General features: G+C 37.4%; 1 protein-coding gene across 4 annotated transcripts in view; it reads left to right on the plus strand.

Moving 5' to 3' along the window:
- The window catches only part of SYNDIG1L (synapse differentiation inducing 1 like), a 50,910-nt gene that overhangs the window by 26,405 nt on the left and 3,582 nt on the right, over positions 1-20,923 (plus strand). For 2 of the 4 annotated variants that reach the window (XM_034418099.3, XM_034418098.3), the window contains exons 2-4: positions 10,094-10,203; positions 10,536-10,999; positions 14,832-14,969. In XM_034418099.3, coding sequence (XP_034273990.1) covers positions 10,583-10,999; positions 14,832-14,969 — 555 coding nt within the window. In that variant the 5' untranslated portion in view covers positions 10,094-10,203; positions 10,536-10,582. The remainder of the gene's footprint in view (positions 1-10,093; positions 10,204-10,535; positions 11,000-14,831; positions 14,970-20,923) is intronic. The other 2 variants (XM_034418101.3, XM_034418100.3) reach the window with 1 other exon arrangement.

Here is a 20,923-nt window from a genome sequence, read left to right on the forward strand (position 1 = left end):
ATGCATGTGTGGGTGTGCGCACATACACATGCTACTACACTGCTCAAAAAAATAAAGGGAACACAAGCAGAAGACATCCGAGATCTGAATGAATGAAATAGCCTTATTAAATACTTTGTTCATTACATACAGTAGTTTTGTGTTCCCTTTAGCTGTTTGAGCAGTGTATAAACTACTGTATGTAAAGAACAAAGTATTTAATAAGGCTATTTCATTCATTCAGATCTCGGATGTCTTCTGCTTGTGTTCCCTTTATTTTTTTTGAGCAGTATATATATTATATATGTATAATATATTAACATTATTATATATTAATACTAAATACATAATACTATACTATAGTATTAATTAGTATTATACTATAGTATTAATTAATACTATATACATAATATACATATTAATATCATTATAATTGGAATTCTTCTTCAGATAGAAGCAAAGATTTGCCTTGTCTTTTTCTGTATAGTACTTTCATAATTGCACCCATAACTCTGAAGTTCATATGACATAGAGTGTTTAATTTGGTTGAAACAAGCTGCTGTTGCTTTTTCACTTTTTCCAACATGTTCCCAATATGAATGTTACATTCTTTTGAAATGTCAAGATTAACTAATTTGCACTTAATTTTCCTCATTGCCCAAGATCATGAGGCTGAAGAGTCTAACATCTGCGGTACACACACAGTGCAAACAGTATGTGTAAGTGAAAAACTGGATATTTACCTGGCAAAGAACATTATCCTATGATAGATTCTTAGCAAAAACTACTTGGTCCAATGATTATTTGTTTTATTATATTCTGTCATCATGAGTCAAATGTTAGACTGGAATATTAGACTCTCCTAAATCTAATCCTCTCAGTCATTTGCTGAGATGGGCAGCTATAGAGATCAAACAAATCAAATCAAATTAAATAAAGAAACAAACAAATGATGCAACTTATTCTGATGCAGTTCCCTGTACTTTCTTAGATCCAGTAAGAGCTTCAATGTAACATATTCAGTTTTAATAAATTGCCAGTCATAAGGGACATTATTGGATACATTGTAATCTCCCCAAATAATTGAAAAGTACACAATCTCATCTGAATGCAATCCATGTTTGTATCATTCATCTTTAACACCAGCTTTTCCCTTGGCATGTACATTTAGCTTTTCTTGTGCTGTGAACTAGTGTTAGTTGCAAGCACTCTAGATTCTAATGCTATGGATGAGAATACCAATGCCTTCTGCTGGTTTACAGAGATGGATTTAAAATGAGAATGGATTGTGGCTGCTTTCAGCAAATTTTATCTGTTTCAAAGCTGCTTCACTTTGAATTGATTTTGATTTTTTATATCTTGAAAGCTTGATGTTGAGTAATAAAACCCAATTTAAACAAAATACATTTTAGCACAAGAAATGTCCAATATGCTTTGCAGATCCATGTGTGATATGCTCAGCATTATCTCTGCTGTATCATGTATTCCCTCCCCAGACGATCCCTCTTTCTAGCATAAATCAGATCTTTCTTAGGCCAGCAGGACTGCAACTCATACCCCAAAAGAAGCTTTGTTCTTGGCAATCACATTTTGTCAAAGCAGTCAGCAACTATCACTTATGCCACTGCACATTCATCTTTTTCTTTCTTTTTCTCCTTCCCTCCATTAATATGTTTCTTTTGGGTGAGAAATTGAGGGATATGTTTAGAGAACTTGCTGATATTAATGCAGGAAGCACACCTGAGGCTTAAATCAGAATATAGCTGACCACAGCACTGATGGGACATGGACATCACAACAAATGGCTCTCCTAAGTATAGCTTGCAAACACTAATTAATGAGACCAGGTTGATGTAGCTGTGCTGCATAGTTTCTTTGCATATTGTATGAGTCCTGATGGGCCATGTTCTCATCTTTCATTTCTTCTCCATTCATTGCATTTCATATCCTTGATACCTGTATTTGATGATCATAAAACTTTCTGGAATTGGCAGCCATAGTTTCAGGCTCTATGTAAATAGTGAGCATCTTTGTGAGGTCCTTAGTCTTCCAAGATTTGAAATGTAGTTATAAACTATTAAGTAATATTGGTTAATCTGGCTTTAATTTACCAAGAATTTGTAAATATAAAAGCTCCGTGAATATAAAAACTTCAGAGATAATTTCTGGGCTGCTATGCACTAAAAAGAGATTGTTACTTCTTGCATAAAATGGGAATAATGTGGAAATAATGCACAGAAATAATGTGGATTTTGACTACTAAAGATTGTATTTGCAAAAATGGTGGATTTTGGTCTTTCTTTATTTGCAGTTTACTTCTCTATATCCCCACCAAACTACCTGTGCGGCAATTTAACACTAATTCCTCAACAACAGACTCCCCCAGATATATCTAATGTGTTTTTCCTTTTGCAACCTACTCAAGAATGCAATTGGTGAAATGACTCTAACATATGCACTGTAAAACTACGTCCATCTTGCCCATCCTCTCTTTCTCTCTGTCCTCCAATTAAATTAGCTTAGTAACATATTCTGCAGAAAATAAAAGCTTGAAACTATTTTTTTTAAAAAAATGATTGGCCAGAAAGGTTTTGTTGTGTGGATATCTAAACTAAAACCAGAAGATTTTCCCCAGAAGTATGAAAGAGACACTGTGGCAGCCTTTCTTTAACCTCAGATATACATTTCTTGTTATTTCTGTTTGCCATGCTGGCTGGATTTGGCAAAATAGAAGTCCAAGATCCAAGAAAGACATAGGCTGGGGAAAGGTTGCTTTGTACTGATATGCTAGGAACCCAGGAAGATGCCTTATACTGAGTTAAGCCATTGCATTCCCCAATTATCATTAACAGTCATTAGCAGCAAATTTCCTAAAGTTTCAAGCAGGATTTTTTCATGCCCCTTTTGGAAATACCTGGGGCTGGAATTTGGATGTTCCGTATGTAATGCATGTGCTATTAAATTGTGTAGCTCATCATAAATTTTAAAAGACTATCATCTGATGGATGAGTGCATCTAAAGCCCAAACTGAGACTCCTGTAACCTAACTCAGAAATGTCATAAGTTGTTTTTGTCAACAACTTCACTTTTTAGAAAATGATATTTAATGACTTGCCATTTCTGACCTTTTCTCTTGATGGGCTCATATTGAAGACAAAACAAAGTAATAGTGGCAGCTTCTTGCATCTAGAGACATTTTTGCCCTAAAGAATTATCTAAAATAAGTATTTCTGTCATCAGTGAAGAAAGACATTCTGTAGTTTTTTGTGTGCATCTGCCAGTGTTCTTTAATTGTTTAGGACTTCCTTTGCCAAGTTGACAGAGCGTTTGCAATGATGCCACACATTTGTTCATCCTAAAGAATCTTCTGATCAATCTGTATAGCTCTACTTTTCAGACTGGCTGCTCCAGTCAAAACAAGTCCAGAAATCCATAGAAGTGGTAGCTCTTCAAGGGTGCAAGCATCCTTTCTAGTGGTGAAGCTGGAACTCAGTGTCACCTCACACCACAAGAAGTGCTGCATATAAATTTGATAAATAAATAGCTTTTATCTGAAGGTTGAAATATTTTTTCAATTTTCCAAGCCAGCCTATAATCCTGATCTTCTAAGGTCTTCTGATATTCAAGTATTTGGTCTGGAACTGCTAAGCTTTCTAGTACCTGCTACCTGTATGGCACATATTGGTAGTCAGATCAACTAAAGACATTAATTTTCTGATACTTTCAACATCACAGCTTCACATACTATAGTCAACTCAGTTCTATAACAGGAGGGAATAATTGCTAGAAAAATATTTCTAGAATTCTGGAAGATGGTAACTTGCATACAATATTGCTGCAAAGAAACATAAGTGACTGTTTTCATGAATTCCCCAGTAGCTGAACTTGACATAAAACTAATATTAAATTTAACTAATAATTGATGGAAAGGGGATGGATGTCAAGTCTTCTTCGTTTCTGTGCTACCTAAGGAAGATGGAAAGGGTGTTTCCCTGTTCCATACTTAAGGAGCCAGCAAACATGATAGGGTGTTTCTTGAGCTTTTTTAAGGTGTGCTGTCAAGAAACTAGTATCCTGGATGAGTTTCTATTAGACATGAAGTATGGAGTTGTTTACAAAAAATACTTTTAAACTAAGAAACTTTCTTTTTAGTATTGTTTGCAGCTTGTTGATATTTGGGGTGAGGAAAAAGAACCCTATATAAATGCATTGGCACTGGCAGATTTGCTGCTTTGTATATTTAGAAGAAAACTTTGTTAAGAGGCTTCCTACATCTACCTTACTTTTCAAGTATACAAGAATGGTTTCTCCAGCCACACCCCAAGTTTTAGCTGCTTTGTGTCTAATCAAAATCTTCTAGTAATATTTTAATTTTCTTCAGTTACTAGTATTGTTTTATTGTGACAATATTCTTCCATCCAAAGGATTTCATTAATTTGTGCCTTAGCCTTTTTTTCAAACCTATTAACTATGTCCTCCTGTAAAGCACCCACAGAATATTGAAACATGCTGTAGCCAGAAAAATACTTCTGACAACTCCACAGAAGGCTCTTTATCAGTCCTTCAGGCAGCCATCAGTTCATGCAACAATTTCCCATCTATATCAATTGAAGACAATGCTGGCAGGAAATTGTCATAAACCCAGCTGCCAAGGACTTGTTAAAATATACAATTGTTTGAACAAGAGGCATTCCTCTCCAACTTCTTTTGATTCATATTCTACAGATAAGCAATTTCGCTTAATAGCTGATCTAATGTTTTATTAAAATAAAATTTACATTTATATAAAAGTTATTGTCTAAGTCCCTTTCCTGCCTTCTTTCTGAAACCTGTTTACAATGAGCTGACAGTTGGATATCTTTGGATATTTGACAATATAATAGTAAATTGTCATGAATTGTAATTCTGCTCCTGCTGAAGATAAGCACAACGTTCTCATTGTAGCCACTCTTGCTATTTTAAATGTATAAGCCCTATTTTGATGGAACCTTTTTACATGGCTACATTAAAAAACGCTGTATTTAATAGGCTAATTTAGTAATTGACTAAAAATTAGTGGATGAGACTCTTCTAAAAAAATCCCATTTGCCCATTACCAAAAATATTTTTCCCATACTTAAAATCACAAGTTGCCAAAGCAATTGTGGGCCATCCAACTAATCAGAATGTGTGCAAAACACTCAAAATCTTGTCCTACTGTGCAACTAGCTATCTTTCTGTTGGCTCCCATTTGATTTTGCCTTTTTTTTAAAAAAGTGGGCCTGTATGATCACAACTATTTTTTTTTAAAGAACATAATACTATAGCTATTGGTTTTCCCAGCCCTACTTAAATACATTGGCTTTGCCAATGAATTACAATTCTTAGAATGTTACAATAATATGCAATATGATATGTTGATGTCATCAAGCTCAACAAAAAGGCACCCCAAATATGCATTTCTTATAATTTATATGCACTGTCACTGCAAAGGGGATGTTTGTTATAAATGCACCATGGCACAGATAGAAGATGATTTCATTTCAAGCAGCTTTTCATTCCCTTTTCTTTCTTGATTTCTATTCTTTCCTTGCAAGTTTCTGTCAAAACACTGAAGAACTCTCTAGTAGTCCATTAGCACTGAAGAACTCTTTAGCAGTCCTTTAGCATGCAAAATAGATCACGCTTACAGGAACCAATTGCAACTGAAAGGGCTGTAATTCATTGTGTGCCTCACTTGTTTATCATGCATAGAAGGTTTCTTCAGGGGATGCCAGACTCAAATCTGTGCCGAGACCATCTGCCATTCACTGTAACTCTGCAGGAAGTTATGATCCAACATAAAGAATGCACTATGCATTTATATCAACTACTGTTCTCCATCCCAAGCTGCCAGAAAGAAAGGGCAATGTTCAACACATTCTAACCATCATGATAGCTTTGACCTTCTCATCTTTTCCTATGATTCATAGTCTGATTTCACTACCTGCCATAATGAGGCTGGCATAAGAACTCAAATAAAGTCTGTGTTCAGACAATATTCTGGCAGCTAGAAGAGAAGTACAAGCTCCCATGCCCAATTATGCTGCCAAACACTGTCATTTTCTATCAAAACTAAGGTAAGTCCACACTTTGCTCCACTTTCTAATGACTATACTTTCCATTTTTTCTGTGTTCTCAAAGCACTATGCAACATGTAGCCCAGATCTTTAGCCCTTTGATAATGGATTTCAGTATTGTACATTTCAGATCTGTTGTTCCCCTGAAGCATTTTCATGGCCTGTTTATCAGTTTCTGATATAATATTAAATAAGGTGCTTGCAAGAAATTGATATAAAGTTATGTAGGACCTGGACATTCCTGGGATGACATTGGATGATCTAAAGAAATGCAAGAGAGGAGACAGAAGTAAACCATTCATTTTAAATGTAAGATTAAAGAAAAGGACTAATGTGCCAAGAATTCATAATCTCCAAATGCACTAACTACTTCAGTAACTTTTTTTTCAAACAAACCTTCAAGGCTCTACTTCTACTACCAATAGTGCTTTCAAATCACACCATTAGTAGAAATGTTTATGCTAAAATCCTCAGCTATAGTTCTACCACCAGGCAGACTTTAGTAACTTCCAGCATTTTTTTTCTTGGAACCTGTCAAATGCATTATGATATTGTTGGAAGAAACATCCTTCTGGGTTCTGCTCCAAGTGGGGAAACAGACACTGGAAACATGGAGACTGCTTGGAAAGATGGTTTAATGGTGGACAGGATCACATGGTTTGAGTTCCTGAACAGAAAAAGGGGCAGATACAGAAAATCCTCGGGTTTTTATGCTCTCTCTGGTTCTGCATTTCTTGGGGCCCCAAAAGAGTACCCTGATTGGTTGTCAGACTCCCAGGGGGTGGGGGCCTTGCTGGCTGATGGTCACATGTGCTTCCCAGGTCACATGTGGTGGGTTTCTGCTGCTATTGTGTAGAGGGCTAATCCTATCTTTGACAATTCCTACTATGGCTCTGCCTGAAGGAGGTAGATCTTTGTTATGTAGAATAGACTGGCCCAAGCCTTAATGGCCCATTGACAAAGGGTGGGGGCAGGAAGATGGGAGCTGCTTCAAAACATGCTTATCCCAGGGAAATATAATATTCTGCCTTTTTCATATTTCCTAAAATATTTCACTCTTCCAGGAGAGGGGTGGGTGCTAACTTCCTACAATATGTTGTCTCCAACTAAACCTTAGAAGCCAAAGGGGCTCTTCATTCTCTTGGGTTTGTAACAGACAATTGGATCCTTGTTTCATCAAACCAGACTACAACATATAGGTCCAATGTGTGTAGAATTCTGCCTATCCTAGTGCCATTTGGAAAACTCATATGCATGGATGGGTAGGCAACCAGTATTTATTACATAATTGTTACACTCAGAAAAGGGTAAATAAGCATCCATATGAGTAGGAACTGGTAACCTGATTCTCCATAAAGCTCTCCAAACTGGCTGCCCTTACCAAAATTTCTAACAGTGAATTGCACAGTTTATGTGCTATATGAAAATAGATTTCTTTCTGTTGATCCAGTCTCCTTGTACTTAGTTTGTGAGCGATCTTGAATTCTAACATTGTGAGAGAAGGATGAAAGTGAAACCACTTCTCTGTATTTATTTATCTATGTGCTATGCTGATTTTATTGACTTTTGTTATATCTCTCCTTGCCATCTTTAATGCTACACTAAATGTTTCTAGTTGCCAGTTGTAAGGTAGCTGTTCCAGGTCCCTAAATATTTTGGATGCCATTTTGATGCCTTTTTAACTCTATAATATCCTTTTTAAGGTAGAAAGTATATTTTATATTGAGAGTTCTATCCGTAATCTGATGGCAACTATCCTACACCCAAAGTGTTTTCAAACAACACAGTTTTCACAGCCATCCTGAACAAAAGCAGAGTACCCACCAGCCTCACCTCTAGGTAGACCTTGTGCCAGGGGAAAGGAATTATGCACAGAGAGGCATTGTATCTGGGTCACTCCTCTACAAATTTCACGAATTGGAGAGATCTTGAATATCATTTTCTGGGAGAAACAGGTTACGACAGTTCTACTTGGAGGCAATTCTGGGAGTCAAGTCACATAAGCTTTAATAGTTAAAACCGGCTTTTCAGTTGGACCTGGAAGCCCATTGGAACACAAGGCAATACTCACAAACTTCACTGTAACAATTGGCTACAATGTCCCATCTGCATCTCTAGCAGTAGCCACTCTAGGGGAACCTCCAAGTCATAGATTTGGTCTTTCAGAGGGAATATCATTCCATTAGAGTCAAAATCAGTACTGATGGATTCCAGTATGTTCTCTTTCAGTTTGTCCTATACAGGCATCCACATCTTCTAGACATCAGGACAAGATTACAGTTTGGCCTAGAGTAGAAATGTGCAACTAACTGTCATTAGCATATCAATGATACCTCTTTCCAAATCAATGGATGACTTCTTCAAGTGAATTCCCATAGATATTAAAAAGCAAGGATCGGAGAGCTGAGTCCTATATCACCCTCTTGCCACTGTACAGGTGTTTTAAGTCTGGCCTTGAGAAGAAGATGGGAGTGGGGAAACAGTTGCTCAATCCAGGGAAAGGAGAAGGCATTAGAGACTCAGAAAGTTCTGCTTTGACTGTTGTCTTAAAAAGAGGCAGTGAAGGATTTCAACAGGCTTTAAAGATTCTGTTAATATACCCCACACCAATAAAATAGCATTCCTGGAATTTCAGTGGAGCCTGTTTCTTGATTTGGCTTACCTTGAAGGGCTGACACCCACAATGATTGATGTTGTTTGTTCAAGAAGTCTCGGAAGTATTACAAAATAGTACCCCTGCTTTCAATTGTCATAGGTGGTCCAGAATAATACCGTATCAAACATTGCCAAGAAATATAAAGTTGAATTTCCCCTAGCCATTTATTTACCAAAGCAACCAAGTCTAGGTCTGAACTTAAAGAGGAACAAATAATCCACTTTAGCTAGGGTGCTCTCCAACTGACACCCCCAAACTTTACCCAAAAGACGAAGTTGAAATGGAGCAATAGTTGTCCAATTGCTGGATCTGAAGAAGGCTTTTTTAGGAAAGACACACAGCAGCCTCCTTCAAGGCTGCTGGAAGCAACACTTCTCCCAAAGAAGTGTTATGGGGAGATGGATGGCATAGTAAGTAAATAAATAAGCAAGCAAGCAAGCAAGCCCTCCTGGATCATGCATTGCCCTAAGTGACTGAACAAGGCAAGAGGGACATAGAACCAATTGATACATGATAGAATTCAAGCTGCCAAGCACCATCCACAAGCAAAAATGCTCCCAGGTTCAAGATGTTGCTCCAGTTACATTATAAGTCACTCTCTCTAGATCCTGCCTTGCTGAGTGAAACCTATCCAGGTCCATTAAATACCTGTATCAGACTATCTTAATTGTTCCATATCAGATGAAGTTACAGATTGCAACAAACCTCATTTGAAACAAAAACTGATGGCACATCCTCCAGATCACAAGCCGACTCCTCCAAGACGAATGTAAGATTCAAATATGGCTACCCATATGGATTAGGCCAGAAATTATCTGGGACAATCCCATAGTTGCCATTGAGGCCATGAATTCTTGATTCCTACCAAACCCCACCTTCATCAAGGAAATTTGCAATAAGATTAAGGAGCTCAGTAAGGAAACTTGCTGAGCAGCAGGGGAGAAATACATGAGCAAGATCTGTAACTTTTGCTATAAAGTAATCAATGTCATCATTTGTCAAACAGCACTCTGGTTAAGCTTTGGAGTTGTGGCTGCTGAAGAGCCCCAAACCCAGAAGGAAATCTTGGACAAGGCCATACCTGGGTAGTAAGCATTAGTACATTTTGATAATTCATGCCATGTCTGCTCATTTATGAACAATCAGCTTGTAAACAAATGTGATCTTATTACAAACAGACCTGGAACTAACCAATAGCAGCCTAAACCCAAAGCGATTAAACTTTATACACACACACACACACACACACACACACAAGTCACATGTATAACAAGCCACAACATACTTTTATGAGAAAACCCACTTTACAATCTCATCTGAAAAGTGCCAATTTATTCCTCCTTTCTGTTTTTTTAATCAGATGCACTACAATCCTGTGGCACTTGAGATTTGTCCAAGGCTTTCTGAAAATTTCAAGCATATAACTCTTTGATTATCCATGTCTACACTGACATTCAAAAAAGCAAAAAGGTTAGTATGACATGATTTTCCTCTGTGAAAGCCATGTTGATTTCTTTTCATCATGACTTGTTCTTCTGTATTTTATACTTTTTAATAATACTTTTGAACAAGAACAAAGAAAGGAAGGTTGATGCTTATTTTAGACAGTGAGCTTCCTCAATTTTTCTCTAAAGGGCATTGCGCATGTGCTAAGTGTCAAGTACAATCTAGAAACTATCTGACTGCAGTCCTTGGATTTCCACTAGTACAGACTTTAGTATAGATATAATCATTGCTGACTTCTTTAATTCATTTCTATAATTTATGAATCATTGGCCTTTTATTTGTTTGTTTTCTTTCAGAACATTGATTTATCTTAGAAGCATCTGCCATTGAGTTTTTGAGGAAAATGGAAAGTGTGAGTGAACTTCAGAATCCACTGTTGGCCAAGAACAATGGACACCTTCATGGTAGCTGTACTTATCATCAGGATTATCACGGTCATCGTTGTCATGGCAAATTATATTCCTATATCTTCCAAAATTCAGGTAATGCAAGGACACACCAGTTGTTGGATGCCAGTTCTCTTCAACTAGCTGTTGAAGCACTGTATGGTCCAAATTTCATTCTGGTGAAGGATGAAAGCAGTGTCAAAGTAAAGGACAACAAAGGTGACAATTGTGAGACAACCTTCATGGAAAACAAAGACCCGTCCGTTGATGTTTCTGATGAGCAAGAAACACAGGGAAGATCTCTAATGGAAAATGATATCAAAATCCAGACAGTATCTTATGAAGTAGAGGAAGAGGAATTGCAGGAATATGAGGTAAATTTCTAAGGTTACACTCATAATGTACACTCAGAAACTTCTGAGTACACATTCTTAGTACTAATTTTTAAATAACAATTCTAAATGTTTAATATAAAAACAATAATAATAGACAAAATGGAGATTATATATAGCACAATAACTGTTTCTACCCAAGAGACATCTTCCTTTATTTCAGAGAATTAGAAATTAAAGCATAATTAATTAAGAATAACATGACTAAGTTGAATTTTTAGTAGCTTAGGACCTTAGAATCTAAATGTGGAATGTACTTAAAAATGAAAAATGGCTCTATTTTACCCATATTCAGAAAAATAATTTTCCATTGAAATCCCAAATCCCTGACTAATAAACTGAGCATTCAGCTTGAGAGGAAAAACAAAAATACCCTTTAATTCAAGAACTCTTAATGTTAGCATTTTGCCCCCAACTAAGGGGAATGAGAGGATATGGCTTACAGAAATTATAAAATCCATTTTTCCTCCCAGTATGAAACTACAGTATTAAGTAGGGGGGGGGAGTGTGTAAAAATGCAGCTGGAAAGAAGGTCAAATGAAAGTATGGAGGGAAGGTCTGCAAAATACTTCATAAAAGGAAAACTAGGAGGCTGAAAATGCTACTGTACTTAAATGCCAAGGTAATAATAGATGTCCTAGAAATATTATAGCAAGGTAATGCAGAAGAAGCAGGTTTCAATGGGAAGAAAGAAAAATCAATAGAATGCCAACTGCTTTACATCAGGAGTGGAAGTTGACGGCAGTGAGTACTGTTCTTACATAGTTTCTGTATGGCTATTACCATGATCATCACTATTATTATTATCATTGTAATTTTCTGTGTTACTAGTTCACACAGTTATTTAATAACAAAAGATTGTGACACTAAGTATGAATAATTAGAAAGCAAGTTTAGATGAAAGAAGCTGAAAATTTTGCTAACCCATATATTTGACACTAAGTTATAAAGCAATAAAAGACCTACTATATTAAGTACAACTCAAGCTGTTAACATTATCTTCCTTTTTTTATTTTCCTAGAGGCCAGATTTCTGCTCGAATCATGGGAATTCTTAAAAGAATGCCCATAAAAATTGAAATAAATTATTTGAAGACATATATGTAAATATCTTTGCTCCTGATATAACATTAAATTCTTTTTTCCCCTTATTTACACACCATCATTAGCACTGGAATAGTTTTGTATTCTGATTACTTGTTTACCTACAGACACATTTTATATTCTGGAAAAGGCAGCCTTTGGCTAGTTAGGTGAGTGTTACCTAATCTTATAGGGAAAGGCAAAGGACCTATTGGTGGGTTGATGATGCACAGTTTTAGAGATTGGACAAGAAAAAAGCATCTCCTCACAAGTAAAAGAAGTGGGAGGTAGAGAAATCCATCTTGGTCAGTTCCAGTGAAAGTAGAGTGGGAGGATGAGCTTCCAAAAATATTTTTATTAATGAAAAGAATGGGAAGTGAGATATGAGAGTGATATGGGTGCTTGTATGAGTGGGGAAAAGGCTAGTCTAAGTGGTTTTTTAAAAAAATGCCTGCCCAAGAGTATCAAACATATGTGGTTGGATAAGTGAAGATTTGCAGGTTGGCAGGACCAGAGGGTTGAGCCTGAAGATATTTTTTTTGGTCATGGAATGACAGAAGCAGGCACAGCATGCCTACCGTCCCTGTCCTAATGTTTTCTTTTATTTGTATCCTTTTCATGTATTTATAATTATGTTTACACTTGTATCTGTCATAAAATAAATGCTTGACAAAATAAATAAATATAAATAAATAAATAAATAAATAAATAAACTGTTGGTAGATTCAGCAGAAAAAGGAGCATGTGTGTTAACAAATAAAAGCCCATTATTGCACTGGATGGTCTAGATTTGTGAAAACAGTTTACAGCCCTAGTTTGGTCAATAAAACCCTACAAGGCATCAGATGCCTGCAGCACTGTCTGCTAACATTGGATTCTAACCAGACAGGAAATTTGGGAAACAGCAAGGAATTGATATTTTTCTCTACTAGGATCATACTCTGAAGCAGCCTTCCTCTGAAAACTTCCTCTGACGTTTTATTATTTTTACTTATTTTATTCAGCCTATTACTTCATTGTATTTTGGTTTTCAGCTTTAATTGAAAAATTCCCCATCATGCCTCACTTCACATACGTTTTCCAAAGATCATCTTTCTGCCCAAGGAGAGCAGGCTAATCATCTGTGTAGCCTTTTAGAAAGAGAAGTAGCCAAATCACCATATGACCTTCCCATATAGAAGCCACATGGTGCCATCCCAGATGTAGGTGCCATTTTGGAAGCAGCCACTAAAGGAGGGCAAAAGGTGAACTCTGTATAGGAAGGCCACATGGTAGATCAGCTGCTTCTCATTGGAAAAGGTGATCTTTGGAAAACTAAGTGAAGCAAGGTGTGATGGGGGGAAGCCCAAGGGTATGGGACCCACAGAATGGGAAGCTGTGTGAGCAGTGCCTCAGGTGGTGGTGGAGGTCCTGGGAGGCCTGGGGCAGGCCATGTGTGAGCTTTGGAGATGCTGCAGTGCAGGCCTAAACCACATCCCAGTGTCTCTCCCACCTACTAAGGCACCCTGTGTTCCACTTAACAACTCATGCAATTGCTTGACAACCGCAATGGGGAAAATCAGTATTATGGTCATTAAGTGCGGTTATCATGTTAGCACCTCATTTAATAACTTCTACTACTTATGACCATAATTCTGGGCTCAATTTGGATTATAAATTGAGGATTACCTGTAATTGTTGAAAATCGTTAGGCTAATATTGTCTGAATGAAATCCGACTAAAATCTATAAAATACAGTTAGACTTTCAAACTAAGTAAGTTATGGACTGAAGCCAAGGAGAAATTTCTCAGTCAGCCTACTGATAGCATAATTGCTTCCCTAGCAATGTCAGGTATTTTCATTTTTAAGAGGGACACCAGTGGTGAAGACTGTGCCAAATACCATCTTTTAGATCTCTGTTCTCAGTGGATTATTCATATTAATGTCAGTTATGTGGCAGGTAAGAATCCTGGAGCCTGGAGGTTGACTCTGTTCCTTGAGTTTGGGCTGGACTTACTGCCTTCTCTGTTGCAACACCTGCCCTCTGGAATAGTAATATGACTCTCACCCTGAAGATGTTCCATAAAGCACTGAAAACTTGGCTATTTTCCCAGGCCTTAGGACAGGGTGGTAGGTGAGCTCCTGTAAGTTTTTGTCTGGCATGTTTTGGTTCTGTTTTATATGTTCTTACTTGATGCATATCTTTTATTATTCTTATATATTCAAAAATGTGAGATCCCATCATATGCATCGAATTCTTCCCAAGAACCTACAATATCATAATGTATCATCAGCATAGTACATATGTGGATCTAAGCAGTGTCACCTTTTGCAATTGACTGATGGAAATGTTATCAATGCACAGGTTTTCTAAGTGCCATATAATATTTTTTGACATGGCACCCAGTGTGCTGATAACCACGGGCACCACCAGGGCCAATTTATGCCATAATCTTTCAACTATTGATTTTCAGAACTTGATCTCTTTTATTATTATTATGCCATCTGTCTAGAAGAGTCTGGGATATCTGCCTAATCCACCCAAATCAATAAAATATTGAGACAATACTATATTCCTCATTTGGGAAGTTTCCTGCCAAGTGAAAATTATTTGCCTACCAGGCATCAGGAGAAATGCTGACAACAACATTAAACATCCATAGTATTTGGATTTCTAGTCCTGCTGAATGCTTTGTGGGTCAAGCGTACAGTTTGCAATTGGTCATTGTTTTCAAATTAATTTACTTTCTAGAGTGACTCTTCAAGTGACAGTGAGAGTGAAGATAATTTTCTGATGCTTCCTCCACGAGACCACCTAGGCTTAGCCATTTTCTCAATGCTCTGCTGTTTTTGGCCCCTGGGAATTGCTGCCTTCTGTTTTTCTCAAGGGGTAAGAATTCACAACTATTAATATATGCTTGTATGAAACTAGTCTTTGCTTATTAAATGTTTTTAAATATGAACGCTGCCAAGTCTCACTACTCATTATACCACAACTATTTCATAGTAGTAAATCTAATCTAAAACTACTTGGAATTTTCCTGAGATGCAAAATGTTCCCTGTATAGATTTTTTTTCTTTTTAAAAAAAAGCATAGCTAGAGTCAATGAGTGACAGGGAAAACCCTCACAATGTTGCTACTTATGCTGGTGAACAATATATACATGAAATAATTGCTCTAGTGTTACTTCCGCCTGACTTGGCTCTGTAGAAGGCTCAGATCTTCTTCTTCTCATGACTAATGAGTAATGTCTGTTTCTGAACAAGAGAGAAATATTAGACTTCTCAGTTTTGCAGTAGATATCTGCTTGGATCTAAGTTAATAAACAGGATTTATCAACTGTTCTTTAAGAAAAAAAAAATGTACTGTGGCCTTTATATCCTGAAGAGCATTGGCATCTACTGTATATCTAACCTCTGTGAGATCAAAAAGATGTAATGTATATCATGACCCAAACTCCATTCTTTCTTACTTGCTTTCTGATGTTGCATGCAAATACTTAAAGAGGCAGGGTTTGTGTCATAATGTCCCGATGTGTATTTGTCATTTGCTCGCCTTGAGATTCATGCTCAGGAATGTTATCTGTCTGAGTTACATGCAGGTATGGAAAAGACATGAAACCAATAGTGGACAGGGAGGAACCGAAGGGGACTAAACCTATTTTCCTCTTTTTCTCAAACACACACCTGCATGTATCTTTCTCCCTCTCTTTTCTTCCCTGCCGGTCAAGAAATAAGAATAGATCTCTGTTACCAGAAATTGAAACAGCTAGCAACATTTTTTTTTTGAAATGAGTCTACAACTGCATAAACTTACACTGAGGACTGCACATAGCCCTAAACCACAAGCTTTCCCATCCCCATTTTAATGTAATCTGGAGCCTTCTAGGATAGACACTATATTGTATTAAAGGAATTCTGACCAATTATGTTCAGGGTGTTCAAAACAAAGATAGACCAAAAAACTGGACTTTTTAAAAACAAAATACCAAAAGACGTTTTTACCATAGGGCTGCTATAATAAAGGTAAGCATTATAATAATATACTGTCGGAACTAATAATCCTTTTCATATAATTTGCTCATATCAAAGCACCATTCCTGAAAAATTATTTGGGACCAGAAGTAAAATATCAGCTTCTTCCAGCCTTGCACAGCGATAATATTCCATCACAAGCCTTTCATAAAGGAAACATCCATTTAAAATTGAAGGCAGGCAGTGAAAAACTGCTAATTGCTTTTCAAAAAAGACTACAACAACCTATGCAGTGTATCAATATTTCTGTATTCAAAACTATAAATAAACTTTGAAAAATCGTATAAAGTAGATGTTAGCAGGTTAGTAATCAAATGGTGACTATCCTTTAGTAAAACGTTTTTTCCTCTTCAGTCTCAAATATGATAATAAAAATAGTGTGAATATGTAATATTTAAAATAGAAGGATGGAAAGTGCTTGAATAAGTGATAAATAAGCAAGTTTGGTCAAAGACACCAGGCTAGATTGTGGGAGACCGTGAGTTCAAGTCCCGCTTAGCCATGAAAGCCAGTTGGGTGACCTTGAGCCAGTCACTTTCTCCCAGGCCATCCCACCTCACAGGATTATTGTTGTGGGGAAAATAGGAGGAAGGTGTGTTGGATATGTTTGCCACCTTGTTAAAATATTTTATAAAAATATTAAAGATGGCATACAAATCAATCAATCAATATGCAGGTAGTCCTTGCTTAGCAACCATTTGAACTTACAGCAGTGCTGAAAAAATGGAGTTGTGACTGAATCTTGAATTTTTATTTTATTTATTATTATTTTTATTATTCATATTTCTATGCCGCCCACTCTCCGAGGACTCTGGGCAGCTTACACCAAAGACAGTATGCTAAATAGCATATTGCCCCCAACAATCCGGGTCCTCATTTTACCCACCTCGGAAGGATGGAAGGCTGAGTCAACCTTGAGCCGGTGAGATTTGATCTGCTGATCTGCTGAACTAACAGTCAGCTGAAGTAGCTGCAGTACTACACTCTAACCACTGCGCCATCTCAGCTCGTTGCAATACCCCCATCATCATGTGATAAAAATTTGAGCCAGCCTGCATTTACATCCATACCCCCTGCTGCCCCCCCAGCTCACCTTCCTCATCTTTCCCTGACTACTCTTTCCTGGGGTCACCATCCTGATCAGCATGGAAGGTGCTGCAACTCTGGGGTTTCATGCCACAGACTTGTGGTTCTAAGGTGTTTGTCACAGCCCCTTGCTTGACACAACCTTGCACAGCCCCAATCTGCCTGCCAGCCTGTTTGCGAGGCACCTGCAACTTTCAACTTCCTGCTGGCTTCCTACTTGGTGGTTGAAAGCTAGCAAGAAGTTGCAAGGACAACCACACACAATGCTGACTTAACAATGGCAGTGGGGACTGCAGGGATTGCCGTCACTAAGGCATGATGTCATGTGACATAGTGCTGTACCATTGCATTGCTGAGCAAGAGAAACTCCTCTCCCAGGTACCATTATTAACTACTGTAACACTGTCCCACAGCAATGTATTATTTTATTCCATTTTATTTAATATCTAGTACTTAATAGGCCTGGTACCATTCACAGATTTTACTAGCAACTTCTTGTTTCATAGATTTTTTAATAGGTTCCAAGACTGATTGTTAACAAGTGCACTTGTATCTTTTTAACCAGAGAGGTAAAATAGTTTGTCTGTTTCTTTTTATCCACCACTATATTCATTGTTTTCAGTTTAAGAAGTAATTTCCTTTCTGACGCTTACAAAATGTTTGACTGATGTCAGCAGAATATAACTGTTGTCTCCAAAATTGGGACACTGGGCTTGAAATTTAGAGAGCTTGTTTTGAGATCTTCAAATAATGGCCGCTAATGCTGCTTTCCTGATCTGCTAATTTGCTGTTTACTTTTTTAAAAATGTAAAAATAAGAAGTGCTCCAAAGGAAGTGTCTGTAAGATTTGTCAACACTGTTGGCTATCAACTGGAGGGACTCCAGGATTATAAAATTACCTTTCTGCTATATGATAATTTTGCAGAAGGAAATAAAAGCAGTTTAAAACATTTGCAATATCTTCTTCCTAGCATTTTCTTGCAAGTGCAGGGTCTGCTTTTATCAAATCAACCAAGTGTTGATCTGTCCCAAAGGTGCTTTTTCAGAAGGCAACTGGACTTTCTTGTTTTTCTTTGAAGATGTTTCGCTTCTCATCCAAGAAGCTTCTTCAGCTCTGACTGAATGGTGGGGAATGGAAGGATTTATACTTCTTGCAGATTGCTGGTCATTTGCATCCTTTCTGAGGGTCATTGAAGCATTTGGATGTGTATCTGTGTCCTCAGGGTCACAGATTGCACTACTCAGGTGACCCTGAGGACACAGTTAAACATCAAAGTGCTTCAAAGACCCTCAAAAAAGGATGCAAATGACCAGCTGTCTGCAAGGAATATAAATCCTTCCATTCTCAACCACCCAGTCAGAGCTGAAGAAGCTTCTTGGATGAGAAGCAAAATGTCTTCAAAGAAAAACAAGGAAGTCCAGTTGCGTCTTGGGAAAAAAAAGCACCTTTGGGACAATCATAATCTGGATGGCTGAGAATCTCTACATATTTCAAGTGTTGATTTATTGGTTGTGACAGGAACTGACTGACCAGCTTGCCATCTTGAGCCTGACATTGTGGGCTAAGAGAGTGATCGGCCCAAAGTAACCCAATTGGCTTTCATTACTGAGGCAGGATTAAGACTCAGTCTTCTTGCTTCTAATTGCCTTCTAATTGAGAGATCAAACTGGCTCTCTAAAACATTTGCAATATGAAGGTTACTTTTTACATGTTCTTGCCAATTGATTTCTACTGAATTATGCTATCAGATTGATTCTGGAGAAATTAAAATCTAAGAAATAATAATATATAAATACAAGAATTATATGTAAGCATTATTTTTAGTCTTGCAAAGTATTTAAATATGGGGCATGCTAAGGTTCAACTTAACTTTATATATAGAATTTTTATTATATAATGTGTAGTTTGAAAACTATTTATAATACAACATTAAGCTATACAACAATCATTTCAAAAAGCAATAGATTGAATGCAAATTCTTTTGCATTACTGCCATAGTGTTTGAATGGAGAGTTTATTCAGAAAGGTACCAAGAACTAGGAAAAAAACAGAGAAAGCCACCTTTCTTACCTCCTTTTCTCCTTTTTAGTCCCCAGTATTACCTTCTCCTCTCTTCTAAACCTCCATTTAGAAACAGGAAAAGAGAGTCAGTCAAAATCACCTCCTTCTTTCCATCAATGGGGCCTCTAAATGAAAAACCTCTTGGGGAAGGAAAGAACCTTTTATCTATAAGAGTCTGGATCCAACTCACATGCATAGACATACACAGATATACAAAATGCATTAGAGAGGAGCAATAAAAGAGCCTACTGGTAAAACCTTTTAACACTGCAACCCAATTGCTCCAGGAAAGAGAATCAGTAGTGAATAAATGCGTACCGTGTTTCTCCGAAAATAAGACCCTGTCTTATATTTTTTTGAACCCTGAAATAAGCGCTTGGCCTTATTGCCATGTGCTCAAAAGACCAATTGGGCTTATTATCAGGGGATGCCTTATTTGGGGGAAAACAGGGTACTTGTTACCTCAGAACTAATGATAGCCAAAATAAGACATAAGTCAGTATTCTTCCTTTGTTTTGAGCCTAGCTCTACCCATCAATGTGACATAGTCTTGCTCACTCTGCATGAACCCGCACTGAGGCCCATATACCTCTCACCCAAAATGCCAACTATAATTTACAATGACCAATTAGCAAAAGGAGATATAAGACACAAAATTTAGTTAGCAGCCATTTAAACCACAAAGAGGATAGACTTTAGGGTCATCCACATCCAGCCCAAAGTTGGCTTTACAGGTTCTGGTAGGGAAATAATGCCTTCTCTCTTATCCCAGCAGAAGACCTCCCAAGTGGAAAATTTACTAGACATAGACATGGATTCTGCCAATTGCACCCATACCTGGACTGAGAGGCACCTAAGACTGTCACTCATGTTTGGTCATTTGCATTTGAACTATTGCAGTATGCCGTACCTGCAGCTATTTTTGAAAGCCACTTGAAGGCTGCTGCTGGTTCAGAATGCAATGGAATGGACAGTTATGGATATGCCACAGTATTTCTACCTATCACCTCTGCTTCATGAACTGCTCTGTTATTAGTAGGCTTCCAGATGTAATTCAAGGTGCTGGCAGCTCTCGAGTCGGAACCCTGACAGGTGCTTGTTTTCACATATAAAACCTTTCATGGTATAAAGCCTAATGGTTATATGAAGGACTGTCTTCAGTAGCTTCTGCCCATCTTCATATTATCAGGCAACATACAGTGGTAAGCCTTGGGTTCCATCAATTAAAAAGGTTATCTGATGGACTACAGGAAGTGGACTTTCTTGATTGTGGTATCTGCCCTCTAAAATGATGCCCTTCCTGAGATTTGCATCCCCACCCCCCAGCCCTATTCAAATGAGCCCTTAAAAGCTGGTTCTTCTCCCAGGCCTTGGACTTGAGTGGTTGGTTCTGGACACAGGGTTGGCATTCCTTTTTCTGGATGGTTGGTTTTGTCTTATTCTGCTATAATTGTTGCATGTTGTACAGACAAATTGGAATAGGCCTACACATTTTAAAAATGCTTCTAGAACTGTCATTAAGAAACTGTCTGGGTTATGCTTCTTATATGAACATAACGTAGAAGTATTTTGGTGACATTGGATCAATTTATTTCGAAAGAAAAGAAATATTTGTAGAAGCAATAACATACCATTACTGAAGGAATAGATATTTGTTGAAC

The sequence above is a fragment of the Pantherophis guttatus genome, chromosome 1 (genome assembly GCF_059756535.1).
Source record: "Pantherophis guttatus breed Tessera chromosome 1, ASM5975653v1, whole genome shotgun sequence".
Lineage (NCBI taxonomy): Eukaryota > Metazoa > Chordata > Lepidosauria > Squamata > Colubridae > Pantherophis > Pantherophis guttatus.